The sequence below is a fragment of the Chiloscyllium punctatum genome, chromosome 15, assembly GCF_047496795.1.
Source record: "Chiloscyllium punctatum isolate Juve2018m chromosome 15, sChiPun1.3, whole genome shotgun sequence".
Lineage (NCBI taxonomy): Eukaryota > Metazoa > Chordata > Chondrichthyes > Orectolobiformes > Hemiscylliidae > Chiloscyllium > Chiloscyllium punctatum.
The window spans coordinates 42,431,692-42,450,285 of NC_092753.1; the positions used below are offsets into that span (position 1 = coordinate 42,431,692).

The 18,594-nt window shown below is 39.8% G+C and overlaps 1 protein-coding gene across 1 annotated transcript in view; it reads left to right on the forward strand.

Moving 5' to 3' along the window:
• The window catches only part of pcyt1ba (phosphate cytidylyltransferase 1B, choline a), a 75,197-nt gene that overhangs the window by 38,213 nt on the left and 18,390 nt on the right, over positions 1 to 18,594 (forward strand). Inside the window, exons 3-6 of the mRNA XM_072585035.1 lie at positions 848 to 964; positions 2,423 to 2,574; positions 9,980 to 10,058; positions 14,996 to 15,138. Of these exons, the coding sequence (XP_072441136.1) occupies positions 848 to 964; positions 2,423 to 2,574; positions 9,980 to 10,058; positions 14,996 to 15,138 (491 nt within the window). The remainder of the gene's footprint in view (positions 1 to 847; positions 965 to 2,422; positions 2,575 to 9,979; positions 10,059 to 14,995; positions 15,139 to 18,594) is intronic.

The window sequence follows — 18,594 nt, forward strand, 5'->3', positions numbered from 1 at the left end:
GGCTTCCTTGCTTTATATACTGGCCTCCTCAGTGGTCACTTCAAGATTAGTTTAAGAAAAGAATCCTTTCCTTGTGATACATTCCTATCAGATCAAGTTAATTTATATTTTTAAAGCAGCCAATTTAACCACACTTAACAAATAAATTCACTCTTTTGTTATAAAGAAAGAAGAAATAATAACAGAATACACAAACACACATATTAGATTTGAGAGGTGAGTCCAAAATAATTTAACAATGTATAATGATCAGTCTCTGGTACTGTGAAGACTAGATGATGGGACATTGTTTTCTTCATGTTGAGTGATGTTGGTAGATGATTTTAAGATATTTGGCCTTGTAGGTCAGCTGCAAAGGTTTTGAACTCTTTCTGTGCAATTGTGGTTTTGCTTGTTTTCTGGTTTCTAGTAAAAGCAGAGAGACTTCCTTTCTTTTTAGTTGAAGCACAGGAATGACTAAGAATTTCCTCAGCTGGGACTCACAGCACATACCTTTACTAACAGTACACCCAGACAAGGGCTGAAAACTGGCTTTTAACCCTTGTACCAGTGTATTGTGTATCCTTGAAAGAGTCTCTTGCCTGGACTGTTCTTTGTCTTACCATTATGTTCACAGTCTGAGATAGCTCACAGAAGATTTCAGTGACAACAATTCCAGCAATGTCACGGAGTTAATTATTGCAATGAATATCCTATATGATAACATTAAAGAAAATATCATAACAAAACTTAAAGATTTTATCTGATGTATATACCGTTTTTATGTTTGATGTTCATTGTGCAATACTTTTAATAGCTCCTGATCCCATGCTCATATGTAATCCTGTGTTGGTTTATCCTTTTATAGTTGACAGACCAGTGAGAGTTTATGCAGATGGAATATTTGATCTCTTTCATTCGGGTCATGCTCGGGCTCTCATGCAGGCCAAAAATCTTTTTCCAAATACCTACCTACTTGTTGGAGGTAAGAATTTGTAACAAAATGTGCCAACTTAAAAGAAACAAACTTTTGTGGATGACTCAAAGACTAATTGAGAAATTATGATGACTACTCCCATCAAAACATGTGATGAATATTTCTTCAATGTATTTTTGACCCCATTGGACCAGTGGTTCTGCCATTGCTGGGGTGTTTCTGTTAGAAGAGCAGTGCATTTGGCTCTTGCAGATTGTTCCCCATACTTTCAATGGAAGATAGTCATCCTGGATGAAAACTGTTGCCCTGATTCAATTGAGAGCTAACGTTGACTTGGTCTCCATTCTTGTGTACCATCAGTCACTGTGCCCTGATGATGTTCCAAAGGTGAATAGTACATCAGTTCAAAAGTGCTAAATAAAAGTGGCTGCTTTACCTAATGACTCCTATACATTTTTATGTTTTCTAGATTTTTCCATCACACACACTCATGCTTGCCAAGTGTCACTCAATTTTTGGTTTAAAAATATAACCACTTTTGATGATATCACTCTGAAATATAAGCACTGTTTCAAACCCTTAAATGGATCTGCAATCTGTATCATTCTTGCTTTTCTCAAATGTCACTTCTATTATTCCCTCAGTGTTGACAGTTCTGCTCATATCCTCCTACAGCTCCTTTGCTCAGTAATCAAAATGTTCTTGCAACAAGCAATTTTTTTCTTTGATGCAAGTATTAAGGAATACATTAGTGTTAATGACAAGATAAAGTACTGTCAGGTATATTAATAGTTTGATCACAAGAGAAAGTTATAAATTTTCATTGCAAGTGATGGTTAAATAACAGCACACACAATCAATCTTGTACCCAACATATTCGACATGAAAGCAAAGGATAGTCATGAAGAAAGAGATGTAGATTATTTGTGATTTAGCTTACATTTAAGATATGTACTGACAAATGGTATGACTTAGAGTATCTTTAAAACCTGCGTTGCTCAACTGAATAGTGTGTAAATATTTGCTGTATTAGTTACACTCTTCCTTGATGCCACTGACCACATTGTGTTCCATTTATACACTACTTTCACCTACTCTATACTGCTGCTTTTTAAACAACAGCTAGACATTGCAAGTGACTTGTCTTTCAGCATTCCCTTCCGATATGCAAATGACAGAGTTTTGCTTGACACTTTTGCTTGCTATTTCCCTATAAAACTAAATTTGAGAAGGAAATGGAAAATAATGGATATAAAGTAATTATAAATTATGCAGTAGCACATTGTTCTTATCAATAAAGTGGAATGCTCTGTGTTATACTGTAAAATATTCTACAAATTCATATATTTGTATAAGATCATACTTGTCAAAGTTGAATGTACAGACATTAAAGTGAAATGGTGATAGCCATTCAAAAAGATTTGCTGACAGGACCAGTACTGATGTCTATAGGAAATGCTTGTGTAATGGATTTCTTATAAGGAGTGCTTGTGTGTTTGATCTCAGTGTGTAGTGATGATCTAACACATCAATACAAAGGATTCACTGTCATGAATGAGATTGAGCGGTATGATGCCCTGAGACATTGTCGCTATGTTGATGAGGTTATCAGGGATGCACCATGGACACTATCTCCGGAATTTCTTGAAAAACATAAGGTATGTTTCTTAATGACCCTTCCCCTCCTATCAAGTGTCTATACATCTTTTGCAAACATTTGCATGCATTAACTGTTACTGCTGTATGCTAATTTTATAATTTAAGAAAATTAGTTGTATATTACTCCATGTACAGATTATACCGTGAAGGGACATTCTTGTTCAAGTGACACAGCATTTCAAAGCTCATTTAAACTCTCAACAAGAGGAGAAAGCACCCTCTACTGACAAATCGTTGAAATGTAGTATATGATCCAAAGTGAATTTGTTCTCAATTCCTGTACACTATCTGTATTCATAATTGTACAATTAATTTGTATGAGAACATTTATACTGAATATTCCGTGTTAGCATTTAATGGGAAAAAGCCCTTCAAATTTATCAAATCTGCAATACAATTGAGAAGCCCAATGTATTTGATGTATTTTGGTTGCAGGTTTCCCATCACTGAAGACGTGATGTCCAGATTCACCACTACTTTGTTTTCTTGAGCCTAACTTTCAGCTGGCTTCCCAAATTTAAGGAATTTTAAATGTTTAAAGTTAAAGCCTGTTCTCACTGCTTCTCTCCTATCAACTGCTGGTTCAATTAGTAGGGGGACTCAGTAGGATGCTCCCACTCTTGGTGCCAGTAGAGCCAACAACCAAGTGCTTCCTTAAACTTCCAACTACAGTGCCCACTCTTCAATAGAGGGCCAGTCCTCAAGGATCTTGCTATTAGAGAATGATTCTTGAGTTAGGGCAGGACAGCAGCAAACAACCACCATTCCAGCTCAATACCTTTGAAATGTACAGAAATCGAAGGCAGACTGCCATTCACCTACTCTTCAATTATACTGTTGTTTCCTGCCACTATCTTCCTATGGGTCTACTTCTTACACTGGGTGCATATAGCAACTGACAAACTGCTAAAATCCAATATAGGTCTGATTTGCAGTTCAGGCTGGATATTAACATGCAATAGGAGAACACAAATCAAGTTAATGAAAAGATATGAACAAGAGTAGGAATATAATATGTTACTTATTAGATTAGATTCCCTACAGTGTGGAATCAGGCCCTTTGGCCCAACCAGCCATACCGACCCTCCAAAGAGTAATCCACTCAGACCCATTTCCCTCTGACAAATGCACCTAACACTATGGGCAATTTAGCATGGCCAATTCACCTGATCTGCACATCTTTGGACTGTGGGAGGAAATCAGAGCATCTGGATGAAACCCACGCAGACAAACTCCACACAGATAGTCACCGAAGGCTGGAATTGAACCTGGGCCCCAGGTGCTGTGAGGCAGCAGTGCTAACCACTGTGCCACCCCCTATGTGTCTATTTAATAATGAAGTAGAATCATAGAATGGATGTTGTCCCTAAATTGCACACCAATTCATTTAATTTTGGATAATCTCTGTCTGTAAAGCTCCGTGGACTGTAGTTTAGATATTAATACCACTCTACCATGGAGAAAGTGAGGACTGCAGATGCTGGAGATCAGAATTGAGTGTGTGTTGCTGGAAAAGCAAAGCAGGTCAGGCAGCATCCGAGGAGCAGAAGAATCAATGTTTCAGGCATAAGCCCTTGGTTTGCCTGGATTATTGAGAATATACTCGTCTATTTATTTGTTCATTATATCTCTTCTTGCCTTTCTTACATGCTAATTTAAACTAACAGACAGACAAATAAAAGTCAAAGTTACTGCTGCAAATCCATCGGAACCACTGCCAGTACTGAAGGCAAAAAAAGTACTTCCTTCATTGTGCTATATTTTCAACTTTTACCAAATTCCCAATATTTGCGCTCTATGGACATTGCACTCTTTTTAAAAATTATTAACACTACTAGTAATCATCATGAGCAGTAAAACTGACTACCCACACTCTCAAATAATCAAAATGTCATACTTGGACTCACAATGAAAAACACCCAAAGAAACCAGGGTATATTATTAGAAGTCTTGCATTTTGCATGCATTCTTATCTCCATTAAGCTTGGTTCATGTGTCATGATCTTTGAGTAACAATGTAAAGATATTAGCTGAATGTATCAATATTTTGGAGTAGAAGAAATAGCTTATTGGAATATCACAAGTGGCATATTTCTTGCTTTTTTTTAAACCCTGTAAGCTGAGGTTTTTCCACCACTAGGTGACGCTGTGGTGCGACACTTTGTGATCCAGACATCTGTTTCACCCCGTTAGTGAAATTTCAAAGTTTGCTTATAGCCTGTTTCTCCAAATAAGTACTTAATTAACATATATTGACAAGTATTTTTAATTTTAGTCACTCTCCCCATCAGACATAATTAAAAAATAATAACATTCCTCCAATTTCATTAAGTGGAAGTTTCCTGTGTGGTCATCTGAATAAGAAATAATTTTTCACCTGAAATAGGAAAATCCAGTCAGGTTTATGCAATTATGTTTTTTAATTATTGCAGGTTCAGCCACTCAGCTCCTTTACTATTACTTTATTTCATTGACTCCAGCATTCATGTCAGCGTGCAAAGGTTTAATTAATTACTTTGGGAAAATGCCATTTTTGCAACACTTTCTTGTTATCTATTTCATTTGAATTAATCACATTCCAACATCAAAAGAGGCTTTGGAATTCCTAAAGGATATTTCTTCCCCCATAACTTTTTTTTTGCCCTGCCCTTCCTTTTTTTCTAGACTATTTAATTGGTTTCTGCATCTTTCTTATCATTTTAGCCTATCTTCTCTCTTCTTCCATGCAGTTGTTAACTCCATGCTCACAGTGCCTTACTGCACAACTCTCTTCTCTCTTTGCTCTGCTGTATTCATTCATGTATCCAACTCCTGTTTATTTAGGTAAGAACATAAGAAATAGGAGCAGGAGTACGCCGTTCAGCCCTTCAAGTCAGACCTGCCTTTGATCCACTGAACCATGTCTCCTCATCACTTCTACTCCACACTCTGCAATTGGTGACAGAGCCTTCTGTCATCTCTACTTCACTCCAAGATTCTCTACCCAAAACTCTGTACAACTCTACTTTCTTTTGAACATGCTTTTAATCTTTTAATTCTTCCATTGCTGCTTGAAAGGTAATTTTCGTTGATGAAACAATTTGGGACACTTACTAAATTTAAAGCACTATATAAAAACAAATTATTGTGTTTCTGGTATCATTAAGAATATGACAGAATTGGTATTGAGCATGTTCTAATGAACTATCCCACTGAAATTCTCCACAGAAACATCATTAGGTCATACAGTCATAGAGATGTACAGCACAGAAACAGACCTTTCAGTCCAACTCGTCCATGTTGACCAGAAATCCTAACCTAATCTACTTCCATTTGCCAGCACCTGGCCCATATACCCATCCAGATGCTTTTTAAATGCTGTAATTGTACCAGTCTCCACCACTTCCTCTGGCAGCTCATTTCATACATGCACCACCTTCTGTGTGAAAAAGTTGCCCCTTTTATATCTTTCCCCTCTCACCCTAAACCTATGCCCTCAAGATCTGGACTCTCCCACTACGGAAAAGACCTTGTCAATTTATCCTATCCATGCCCCTCATGATTTTATAAACCTCTGTTAAGTCACTCCTCAGCCCCCGGCGCTCCAGGGAAAACAGCCCCATCCTATTCAGGCTCTCCCTATAGCTCAAATCCTCCAACACTGGCAACAAACTTGTAAATCTTTTCTGAACTATTCATGTTTCACAACATCCTTCTGATAGGAAGGACACCAGAGCTGCACGCATTATTCCAACAGTGGCCTAACCAATGTCCCATACTGGTGCAACATGACCTCCCAACTCCTGTACTCAATACTCTGACCAATAAAGGAAAGCATACCAAATGCTTTCTTCACTATCCTATTGACGTGCAATTCTACTTTCAAGGAACAATGAACCTGCACACCAAGGTCTCTTTGTTCAGCAACACTCCATAGGACCTTACCATTAAGTGTATAAATCCTGCTAAGATTTGCTTTCCCAAAATACAGCACCTCACATTTAACTGAATTAAACTCCATCTGCCACTCCTCCGCCCATTGGCCCATTTGGTCAAGATCCTGTTGTACAAGGACGTAACCTTCTTCATTGTCCACTGCACCTCCAACTTTGGTGTCATCTGCAAACTGACTAACCATACCTCCTATGCTCACATCCAATCATTTATATAAATGATGAAAAGCAGAGGACCCAGCATTGATCCTTGTGGCACACCACAGATCACAGATCTCCAGTCTGAAAAGTAATCCTCCACCACCACCCTCTGTCTTCTATCTTTGAGCCAGTTCTATATCCAAATTGCTGGTTCTCCCTGTATTGCATGAGATCTAACCTTGCTATCCAGTCTCCCATGGGGAACCTTGTTGAGTGCCTTACTGCGGTCCAGATAGATCACATCGACTGTTCTGCCCCCATCAATCCTCTTTGCTACTTCTTCAAAAAACTCAACTCAATCAGGTTTGTGAGACATGATTTCTCATGCACAAAGCGATGTTGACTATTCCTAATCAGTCCTTGCCTTTCCAAATACATGTACATCCTGTCATTCAGGATTCCCTCCAACAACTTGCCCACCACTGATGTCAGTCTCACCAGTCTATAGTTCTCTGGCTTTTCCTGACCACCTTTCTTAAATAGTGTCACCACATTAACCAACCTCCAGTCTTCCGAAAGCTCACCTGTGACTATCGATGATACAAATATCTCAGCAAGAGGCCCAGCAATCACTTCCCTAGCTTCCCATAGAGTTCTCTGATCAGATTCTGAGGATTTTATCCCCTTTTACGAATTTCAAGACATCCAGCACCACCTCCTCTGTAATATGGACATTTTTTTCAAAATGTCACCATCTGTTTCCTTACATTGTATATCTTCTATGTCCTTCTCCACAGTAAACACTGATGCAAAATACCCGTTTTGTATCTCTCCATTTCCTGCGGCTTCACACATATGCTGCTTTGCTGATCTTTGACGGGGCCAGTTTCTCCTTAGTTACCCTCTTGTCCTTAATATATTTATAAAAACCTTTTGGATTCTCCTTAACTCTATTTGCCAAATGTATCTCACGTCCCCCTTTTCCCCTCCTGATTTCCTTCTTAGGTATACTCCTACTGCCTTTATACTCCTAAGGATTCATTCGATCTCTCCTGTCTATACCTGATGTATGCTTCCTTCTTTTTCTTAACCAAAACCTCAATTTCTCTCATCATCCAGCTTTCTCTACACCTACCAGTCTTTCCTTTCACCCTGACAGGAATATACTGTCTCTGGACACTCGTAATCGCATTTCTGAAGGCTTCCCATTTTCCAGCCGTCAATTTACCTGTGATCATCTGCTCCCAATCCGCTTTTGAAAGCTCTTCCTTAATACTGACAAAATTAGCCTTCCTCCAGTTTAGAACTTTAACTTTCAGATCTGGTCTATCCTTTTCCATCACTATTTTAAAACTAATAGAATTATGGTCACTGGCCCAAAGTGCTCCCCTACTGACACTCAGTCACCTGTCTGGCTTTATTTTCCAAGACTAGGTCAAGACGTACCTTCTCTAGTAGGTACATCCACATATTGAACCAGGAAATTCTCTTGTACACACTTAACAAATTCTCCATCAAAACCCTTAACACTATGGCAGTCCCAGTGTATGTTTAGAAAGTTAAAATTCTCTACCATAATCACCCTATCATTCTTACAGATAACTGGAATCTCCTTACAAATTTGTTTCTCAATTTCCTGCTGACCTTTGGGGTGTCTATAATACAATCCCAATAAGGTTGTCATCCCTTTGTTATTTCTCAGTTCCACCCAAATAATCTCCCTGGATATATTTCCGGAAATATCCTCCCTAAGTAAAGCAGTAATGCTCTCCTTTATCAAAAACACCACTGCCTCTCCTCCACTGCCTCCCCTTCTATCCTTCCTGTAGCATTTTGTATCCTGGATCATTTAAGCTGCCAGTCCTGTCCATACCTGAGCCATGTTTCTGTAATTGCTATGATATCCCAGTTCCTTGTTCCTAACCATGCCCTGAGTTCGTCTGCCTTTTCTGGTAGGCTTCTTGCATTGAAGTAAATGCAGTTTAATTTATCAATCCAATGTTGATCTTTGCTTAGTTTCTTCCTGCCTTGACTGTTTTGATTTGCTCCCTTTCCCATCTGTACCAATCTCAGATTGATCTCTTTCTTCACTGTTTCCCTGGTCCCACCCTTTCCACTTTACTAATTTAAATCCTCCCGAACAGCTCTAGCAACCTGCCATTATATTTGTCCCCTTCCAATTCAGGCGCAATCTGTCCTTTTTATACAGGTCACTTCTACCCCAGAAGAATTCCAATGATCCAAAAATGTGAACCCTTCTCCCCTGCACCAGCTCCTCAGCCATGCATTCATCTGCCCTCTCCTCCTATTCCTACCCTCACTAGCTCATAGCACCAAGAGTAATCAAGATATTACTACCCTCGGAGACCTTTTAAAATTCCTGCCTAACTTCCTATATTGTCCCTTCAGAATCTCATCCTTTTCCCTTCCTATGTATTAGTTTCAATGTGTACAATGATCTAAAGCTGGTCCCTCTCCCCTTTGAGAACATTCTGCACCCTCTGAGTTATCCTTGATCCTGGCACCAGGGCAGCAACACACCCTTCTGTTTTTTGCTGTGGGATGCAGAACGTCTGACTGTGTCTCTGACTAGAGAGTCCTCTGTCACAATTGATCACTTGGAACCCGGTGTACCCCTCAATACAGGTCATTCAACTCTTCCAGCCTATTTTGGCATGGCTCATCCATATCTTAACTTCATTTGCATATCATTGTTCCATAGCACATATACGCTTCCTGTCAAAAATCTATCAATCTCTATCTTTTCAGTGATAACTTGTCTGATACAAATGGACCTGGTTCACATTTCAAGTTTTCCTAGTTTTATTCTAGACTTGCTGCACCATTAATGTAGCCAGTGGTCCAGGATGATTTGTATCCCAATGTACCTCTCTCCTTATGTATTAACAGCTGATACAAGTCCCAAATCTACTCTTTTGAAATCTTCATTATCTTAGCATTGAAAACATAAAATCTTTGGTTACAATCTGGGGAATTTTGACTTTTGGCAGTTGTCTGGCTGTGTGGATTGCCTATTGATGGTCATACACATCCAGTTTTCATCCAATTGATTCCTAGAAGTTGAAAATCAGGAGAATTCTCATAATGAAGGACAATCATTCTGTCAGGTCACTGCCAAGCTCATGAGGGTGCCAACTGCACCCACTGAACCTCTGCAACGCAAAATGCCTCATTTTGACATCCTTTGCATTCACTTCTCTGGTAAGGTTACAGAAAATAAAATCCAGCTGTATCACAATTGAATCTTACTTGAGTAACTGGTTGAAAATTCTTCATATTGTAAATTATTTCTAATGACACTTTCTCTTAGATTGATTTTGTGGCACACGATGATATTCCATACTCCTCTGCTGGATCAGATGATGTCTATAAACACATTAAGGACGCTGGTATGTTCTTGTCAATCTAACCACCATAAGTTTGCTGTATTTGATAATGCATAAAATGTTCATAAACACATGTACTTAAAATGTATGGTTGGAGACCCAATTCTTCCAGTATTTGTATTGGTCTGGCTGTTCATTGCATATAGAACAAAAACAACCTACTTCTCTGTGAACCTTTAATATAGAAAAATGTACCAAGATATTTCAGAGAACCACAAGAAAAAAGGACTTTATGTCAAAGTAGAGTACAAGGACAACCAAAGATTTTATAAGAGAGTTGAGTTCCAAAAATTGGGACAAAATTCTACTGAAAGCATGGTTGTCAGTGTTAGTGTGAAGGTATACAAAACCAACTAGTGTCAGATGAGTAGAATGTTTTGTTAATGGAGGTTATATAAATAGGGAAGTGTGAGACCACATAGGACTTTAAACAAGAGGATACAAATCTAAAGCATAAGGCATTGGGTGATTAGAGCTAATCCAAATCAGTGCAAATAGATTTGAGGAATAAGAAGGAATTGACACACAGTAAGATATATGCAGCAGGAAATTGGGTGAGCTGAGTTATACAAAGGTTAAAGATCAGGAAGTTAGTCGGGGAATACTGGAATATTCAAGGCCAACAACAGAAGAGGCATATTAGCAGCAGCAAAATGTATTCATCCCCACAGCCTGCTCTGCTTTAATAAGAATATGGCTGATCTGATCATGGCCTCAAATCCACATTCCCACCTATCACTAATAATGTTTCACTCCCTTATTCATCAAGAATCTATCTATCATTACCTTGAAAATTTTCAATGGCTTTATCTTCATTCTCCGGGAAAGAGAGTTTCAAAGACTTGAAACCCTCAGAGAGAGAGAGAGAGAGAGAGAGAAAAATCCTTTACATGGAGCCATAGAGTTATAGAGATGTAGAGCACAAAACAGACCCTTCGGCTCAGCTCGTCCATGCCGACCAGATATCCCAACCCAATCTAGTCCCACCTGCCAGTATCCAGCCCATATCCCTCCAAACCCTTCCTATTCATATACCCATCCAGATGCCTTTTTAAATGTTGCAATTGTACTAGCCTTCACTGCTTCCCTGGCAGCTCATTCCATACACGTACCACCCTCTGCATGCAATGTTGCCCCTAAGGTCTCTTTTATATCTTTCCCCTCTCACTTTAAACCTATGCCCTCTAGTTCGGGACTCCCGACCCCAGAGAAGAGACTTTGTCTATTTATCCTAACCATGCCCCTCATGATTTTCTTAACTTCGATGGGGTCACACCTCAGCCTCTGATGCTCCAGGTAAAACATCCCTAGCCTATTCAACCAGTCGCTATAGCTCAAATCCTCCAACCCTAACAACATCCTTGTAAATCTTTTCTGAACCCTTTCAAATTTCACAACATCCTTCCCATAGGAAGGGGACCAGAAATACACACAATATTCCAACAATGGCCTAACCAATGTTCTGTATAGCCGCAACATGACCACCCAACTCCTGTACTCAATACTCTGACCAATAAAGAAAAGCATACCAAACACCACCTTCACTATCCTATCTACCTGCAACCCTACTTTCAAGAAGCTATGAACCTGCACTCCAAGGTCTCTTTGTTCAGCAACACTCCGTAGGACCTTACCATTAAGTGTATAAGTCCTGCTAAGATTTGCTTTCCCAAAATGCAGCATCTCGAATTTATCTAAATTAAACACCATCTGCCACTCCACAGCCCATTGACACATCTGATCAAGATCCCGTTGTAATCTGAGGTAACCTTCTTCACTGTAGATTACACCTCCAATTTTGATGTCATCTGAAACTTACTGACTATACCTCTGATACTCACATCCAAATCATTTAAGTAAATGACAAAAAGTAGTGGACCCAGCACCGATCCTTGTGGCACTCCACTTGTCACAGGCCTCCAGTCTGAAAAACAACCTTGCGCCACCACCCTCTGTCTTCTACCTTTGAGCCAGTTCTGTATCCAAATGGCTAGATCTCCCTGTGCTCCATGAGATCTAACCTTGCTCACCAGTCTCCCATGTGGAATCTTGGTGAATGCCTTACTGAAGTCCATATAGATCACATCCACCGTTCTGCCCTCATCAAACCTCATTGTTACGTCTTCTAAAAACTCAATCAGGTTTGTGAGACATGATTTCCCACACACAAAGTCATGTTGACTATCCCTAATCAGTTCTTGCCTTTCCAAATACATGTATATCCTGTCCCTCAGGATTCCCTCCAACAACTTGCCCATCAAGCTCACTGGTCTATAGTTCCCTGGCTTGTCCTTACCACCTTTCTTAAACAGTGGCACCATGTTAGCCAATCTCCAGTCTTCTGGCACCTCACCTGTGGCTATCAATGATACAAATATCTCAGAAGAGGCCCAGCAATCACTTCTCTAGCTTCTCACAGAGTGCTAGGGTACATCTGATCACGTCCTGAGGATTTAACCACTTTTATGTGTTTCAAGACATCCAGCACTTCCTCCTCTGTAATATGGACATTTTCAAGATGTCACCATCTATTTCCCAACATTTGTATATCTTGTATGTCCGTCTCCACAGTAAACACTGATGCAAAATACTTGTTTAATATCTCCCCCATCTCCTGCGGCTCCACACAAAGGCCGCCTTGCTGATCTTTGAGGTGCCCTATTTTCTCCCTAGTTAGCCTTTTGTCCTTAATGGATTTGTAAAAACCTTTTGGATTCTCCTTAACCATATTTGCCAAAGCTATCTCATGTCCCCTTTTTCCCTCCTGATTTCCCTCTTAAGTATACTCTGTCTGCCTTTATACTCTTCTAAGGATTCATTCAATCTCTCCTGTTTACATCTGACATATACTTCCTTCTTTTTCTTAACCAAACCCTCAATTTCTTTAGTCATCCAGCATTTCCAACACCTACCAGCCTTTCCTTTCACCCTAACAAGAATATACTGTCTCTGCACTCTCGTTATCTCATTTCTGAAAGCTTCCCATTTTCCAGCCAAGCCTTTTGCCTGCGAACATCTGTTCCCAATTAGCTTTTGAAAATTCTTGCCTAATACCGTCAAAATTAGCTTTCCTCCAATTTAGAACTTCAACTTTTACATCTGGTCTATACTTTTCCATCACCACTTTAAAAATAATAGAATTATGGTCGCTGGCCCCAAAGTGCTCCCCACTGACACCTCAGTCACCTGCCCTGCCTTATTTCCCAAGGGTGGGTCAAGTTTTGTACCTTCTCTAGTAGGCACATCCACATATTGAATCAGAAAATTTTCTTGTACACATTTAACAAATTCTTCTCAATCTAAACCCTTAACATTATGGCAGTCCCAGTGTATGTTTGGAAAGTTAAAATCCCCTACCATAAACTCCCCTATTATTCTTACAGACAACTGAGATCTCCTTACAAGTTTGTTTCTCAATTTCCCACTATTAATTGCTCAATAATACAATGCCAATGAGGTGATCATCTCTTTGTTATTTCTCTGTTCAACCCAAAAACTTCCCTGGATGTCTTTCTGGGAATATCTTCCCTCAGTACAGCTGTATTGCTATCCCTTATCAAAAACGCCACTCCCCCTCCTTTCTTGCCTCCCTTTTTGTCCGTCCTGTAGCATTTGTATCCTGAAACATTAAGCTGCCACCTCCATCTTAAATGGGTGAAGGAGAAACATCCTTTCAGCATCTGTTCTGTCAAGTCATCTCAGGATCTTAATCTTCAATAACATTACCACTCACTCACTCACTCAAACTCTGTTGGACACAATGATTATCCTGGTCAACCTTTCCTGATAATCACCCACTCCTGATCTTAGGTTCAGGTGACTAAACATTTTCTGGACTGCTTCTAATGCATTTACAGCCGCCTTAAATAAGAAGACCAAAACTGCGGAGGGGGAGGGAGCCCATAAGTATATGGAGGGAAGGAATTTGTGCTGGGGAAAGGGATTGTGGGATGGTGATAGGTGGATGCAGGTATCAGTTATTGTGATCACTCAGTGAGAAGGGTGGAGTGGACAGATGAGTAGGAAGATGGAGAGATTAGGACAGGTCAGGGAGGTGAGGAGGAGGAATGAGACTGTACATGGGACAAGGCTGGCGGAGGAGTGGTTTTGAATCTGGTGATGTCGATATTGAGGCCATTGGGCTGTAAGCTTCTCAGGTGAAATATCAGGCGTTGTTCCTCTAGTTTCCATTTGGCCTCACTCTGATAGTGGAGGAGGGCAAGGATGGACATGTTGCCATGGGAGTGGGAGGGGAAATTAAAATGGTTAGCAACCAAAAGGTCCAGAACACAGATGCTACGTGAACCAGTCCCTGAGTCTGTGTTTACTGGAGAAATTCAAACTGGGAGGAGGCAAAAAGTATACTCGATATATCTGCCCACTTTCACAATGATGGAGTTTTGGAGTTACTGTGCTTTCTCAAATATTCCTGGGTACATATTTTTTCCACAAAACTGGCTAAGTGGTTTAAACCTTTGCCTGATCTGAGTATCTGTCATTGCAGCTTTATGTTCAGCCAGCAGCTGGCACACTGACACTGTATAAGACAAAACTCTTGAGTGTTTTTCTTGGGTGAGCAAACCTACACAAAGGCAGCATAGACAGATTTTACTTTGGAGCAAAAAGCTGCCAAGTTGAACTTCTTACACCACCATAACCGAAACAGGCTTGACAGACCCAAAATTGGGAAGTAAAATGTTCACGCACTTCATTGCCACTACATTATCACTCAGCTTCAAGAAGGAAATAATCACTATTTAAAAGAATATTTGCATCTATATAACACTTTCCAATATCAGCAAACATTCTAATTATAGTCAATAATTTACTTTTGAAGTGTAGTCACTGTTGTAATGGAGCATCTTAGAAATTACAGCCAATATGTAATGATTTTAAATAATGAGTTGACGTGCCTTAATGCAATTTTTTTTAACTTTTAGGCATGTTTGTCCCAACTCAAAGAACAGAGGGCATCTCTACATCTGACCTTATTACCAGAATTGTAAGAGATTACGATGTTTATGCCCGACGTAATCTTCAGAGAGGTTACACAGCCAAAGAGCTTAACGTTAGTTTCATAAATGTGAGTCTCCTCTTATGGTGCGGCCTTTCCAACTGTGAATATGTTATTGTACAGTGTCCAAACTAAATGCTGGCTTTGTCTAGCTTAGACTTGAAAGGATTGCTTACAATGCACATTTCTCTACAGCAAAGATTCTGGGCTGCTGGGAAAGAAAGTCTCTATTAACAATAACAAAAGCTGCCCTACTGTTTAGAGTCCAACTGATGTACACTCTGCATAACCTTCATGCCAGTAGTATGAAAAGAATAAATTAAGCTTAGTGCTGTTGAATTGTACTATTAATTTAATTCAGTTTGATTAGCAGACTGTATCTTTATTCCAATAGTTTGTCGTTTTAGTTTGATTTCTCCCTGTTCTCTTTGGCAGTACTGCAGACACATTTCCTATTCCCAGCAGGGTTTGAGTCACTGATTTTTTTCGTGGTTAACCGTCAATACCATTCCAAGTGCTGACCAGTTTTTATTTTTCTTCTTCTAATCCCTGAGTTACTTTTTCCCAGATGTCCATCCAACTAAGAAGCAACAAACGTGGCTGTGACACACAGACAAATTCAAATTCTCAGCAGCTATGATTTACTACTGAGGCAAAATGCTCACACTGCTGGCAGTTTAAAGTAAAGCTTTATCTCCATTGTAGCCATTTTGGTACAACTTTCTGTTATTACATCCTCTGTTATTGCAGGAAATTTCTAATTTTATAATGAATCCTCATGTTCACTCATTGTGTATTGTGGGTTTAGGAAGTAAAGACGGCATAATCCCAGATAATCATAGGACCTGCTCTCTCATTAGCGAGAGGTGACTGGTGGTGGTTTAACCTCAAGCAAGGGGAGAAATTAAAAAACAGCATCTTTCAAGTTAATTGCTGCCTGCACTGGAATTGAACCATACTGTTGGCATTCCTCTGTACAACAGACCAGCTGTCCAGCTAATTAAGCTAACAGACCACCTGAGTATGCCAAGAGACATTGCTCTAAACTGACCATCAATCTGTGTTGTTTTCAATTTGTTAATTGCACACCGACTTGAATCAGATATTTTCAGACAAGCTAATGGTTTCTGAGAATTACAAAAGTTACATGTCAGCAAGTTACTAGAATTAATTTTCTGGAATAAACCACTCTGGAAATAATCATGCCCAAAGTTGTCATCTTCAAGATTAATCAAGTGTTCATGAAACACGATACCATTCCTTACGTGAATAAATCAACTGGTTACACTAGATTTTTTTCCAACTACACACATGCAGAATTGAGAGACAGTAGTGTTGGAATAGTGATGAATGTTACTTGATTTAAAGAACAATGTTAAGATTTCCAACTTTAAAATTCTATTGCATTGTTGTACCAAGTTGTTATTTTTGTATAATTGGCCTGTTTCTGATGGTATAATGTTAAGCTCATTAAAAAGTGCCGAAAGAATGTCTAAAATATAGGCTTCTGCGAGGTGAATTTCTCTATGTATACCTCAGGGTCCTATGGAGCTAGAGGGAGTTACAATTGTGGTAGTAAGTTGATTTTGTATTGTGCATGTGGATTCCACAGCTGATTGAGATTATCATAGACTTGCCGTGTAAAAGATCTCTACCCAAAAATTAGTGAGATGTATCTAAGGTCTTAAAGCCCCAAATACCACTTTGTGTGCCTGTGACTTAGAGGAAATTATTCTTTGTCATGTCTCTCAACCTGTCTGCAGACTTTAACAAAGTTGTCCACACCATCCTCATTCTATATCTCCCCAATGCAATTCATTCTTATCTAATTGCCAAAACTCTGCAGCACATGTCCTAATTTTTGTCATTTTCCTTTTACACTTCACCCGTGTTCACTGATCTTTTAATTTCCAGAAAGCCAATCTTGAAGACATTTAAGGTCCTGGCCTCCACAGTGCTCCCTGGCAATGAATTTCACAGGCCCACCACTCTCTGGCTGAAGAAATGTCTCCTCATTTCCATTCAAAATTGACCCCCTCTAATTCTAAGGTTGTGCCCATGGGCCCTAGTATCTCTGCCTAACAGATACAAATTCCCAGCGTCCACCCTTTCTAAGCCATCCATTATTTTGTAAGTTTCTATTAGATCTCCCCTCAACCTTCTTAACTCTAATGAATCCAATCCTGCGATCCTCAGCTGTTCATTGTATGTTAGGCCTACCATTCCAGGGATCATCCGTGAGAATCTCTGCTGGACACACTCCAGTGCCAGTATGTCCTTCCTGAGGTGTGGGGCCCAGAACTGGATACTGTATTCAAATGGGGCCTAACCAGAACTTTATAAAGTCTCAGTAGTACATCACTGCTTTTACATTCCAACCCTCTTGAGATAAATGACAACATTACATTTGCTTTCTTAACCACAGACTTAACCTGCAAGTCAACCTTTAGAGAATTCTGGACTAGCACTCCCAGGTCCCTTTGTACTTTGGCTTTATGAATTTTCTCACTGTTTAGAAAATATTCCATGCCTGTGTTCTTTTTTTCCAAAGTGCAAGACCTCGCATTTGCTCACGTTGAATTTCTTGGACCCCTCTCCTAAACTGTCTAAATCTTTCTGCAGCCTCCCCACCTCCTCAGGACTACCCCTACTTGTCCGCCTAATGTATCATCGGTGAACTTTGCCAGAATACCCCCAGTCCACTCATACAAATCATTAATATATGAAGTGAACAGCTGCAACTCCAACACTGAACCCTGTCGGACACGACTTGTCACCAGCTGCCATTCCGAAAAAGAACTTTTTATCCCAACTCTCTGCCATCTGTCAGACAGCCAATCTTCAATCCATGCCAATAGCTCAACTCGAACACCATGGGCCCCCACCTTACTCAGCAGCCTCCCATAAGGCACCTTATCAAAGGCCTTTTGGAAATCTAGGTGGATAACATCCTCTGGGTTTTCCTGGTATAACCTACTTGTTACCTCTTCAAAGAATTCTAACAGGTTTGTCAGGCATGACCTCCCCTTACTAAATTCACCCTGACTTGTTCTAATCCCACCCTGCACTTCCAAGAATTTAGAAATCTCATCCTTCACAATGAATTCTAGAATTTTACCAACCACTGAGGTTAGGCTTAATGGCCTATAATCTTCCATCTTTTGTCTTCATCCTTTCTTGAACAAGGCAGTTCCAACAGCAATTTTCCAATCATCTGGGACTTTCCCTGACTCCAGTGATTTTTTGAAAGATTACAACCAACGCCTCCGCTATTTCTTCAGCCGCCTCCCTTAGAACTCTAGGACGTAGCCCACCTGGGCCAGGAGGTTTATCGATTTTTAGACCTTTTTAGTTTTTCTAGCACTTCCTCTTTTGTAATGCCTACTATACTCAACTCTCCCCTTGACTTTCCTTAATTGTTGGGATATTACTCATGTTTTCCACTGTCAAAGTACTTATTAACTTTTTCAGCTATTTCTTTATCTCCCATCACGAGCTTTCCTGCATCAATTTGGAGTGGAAAAT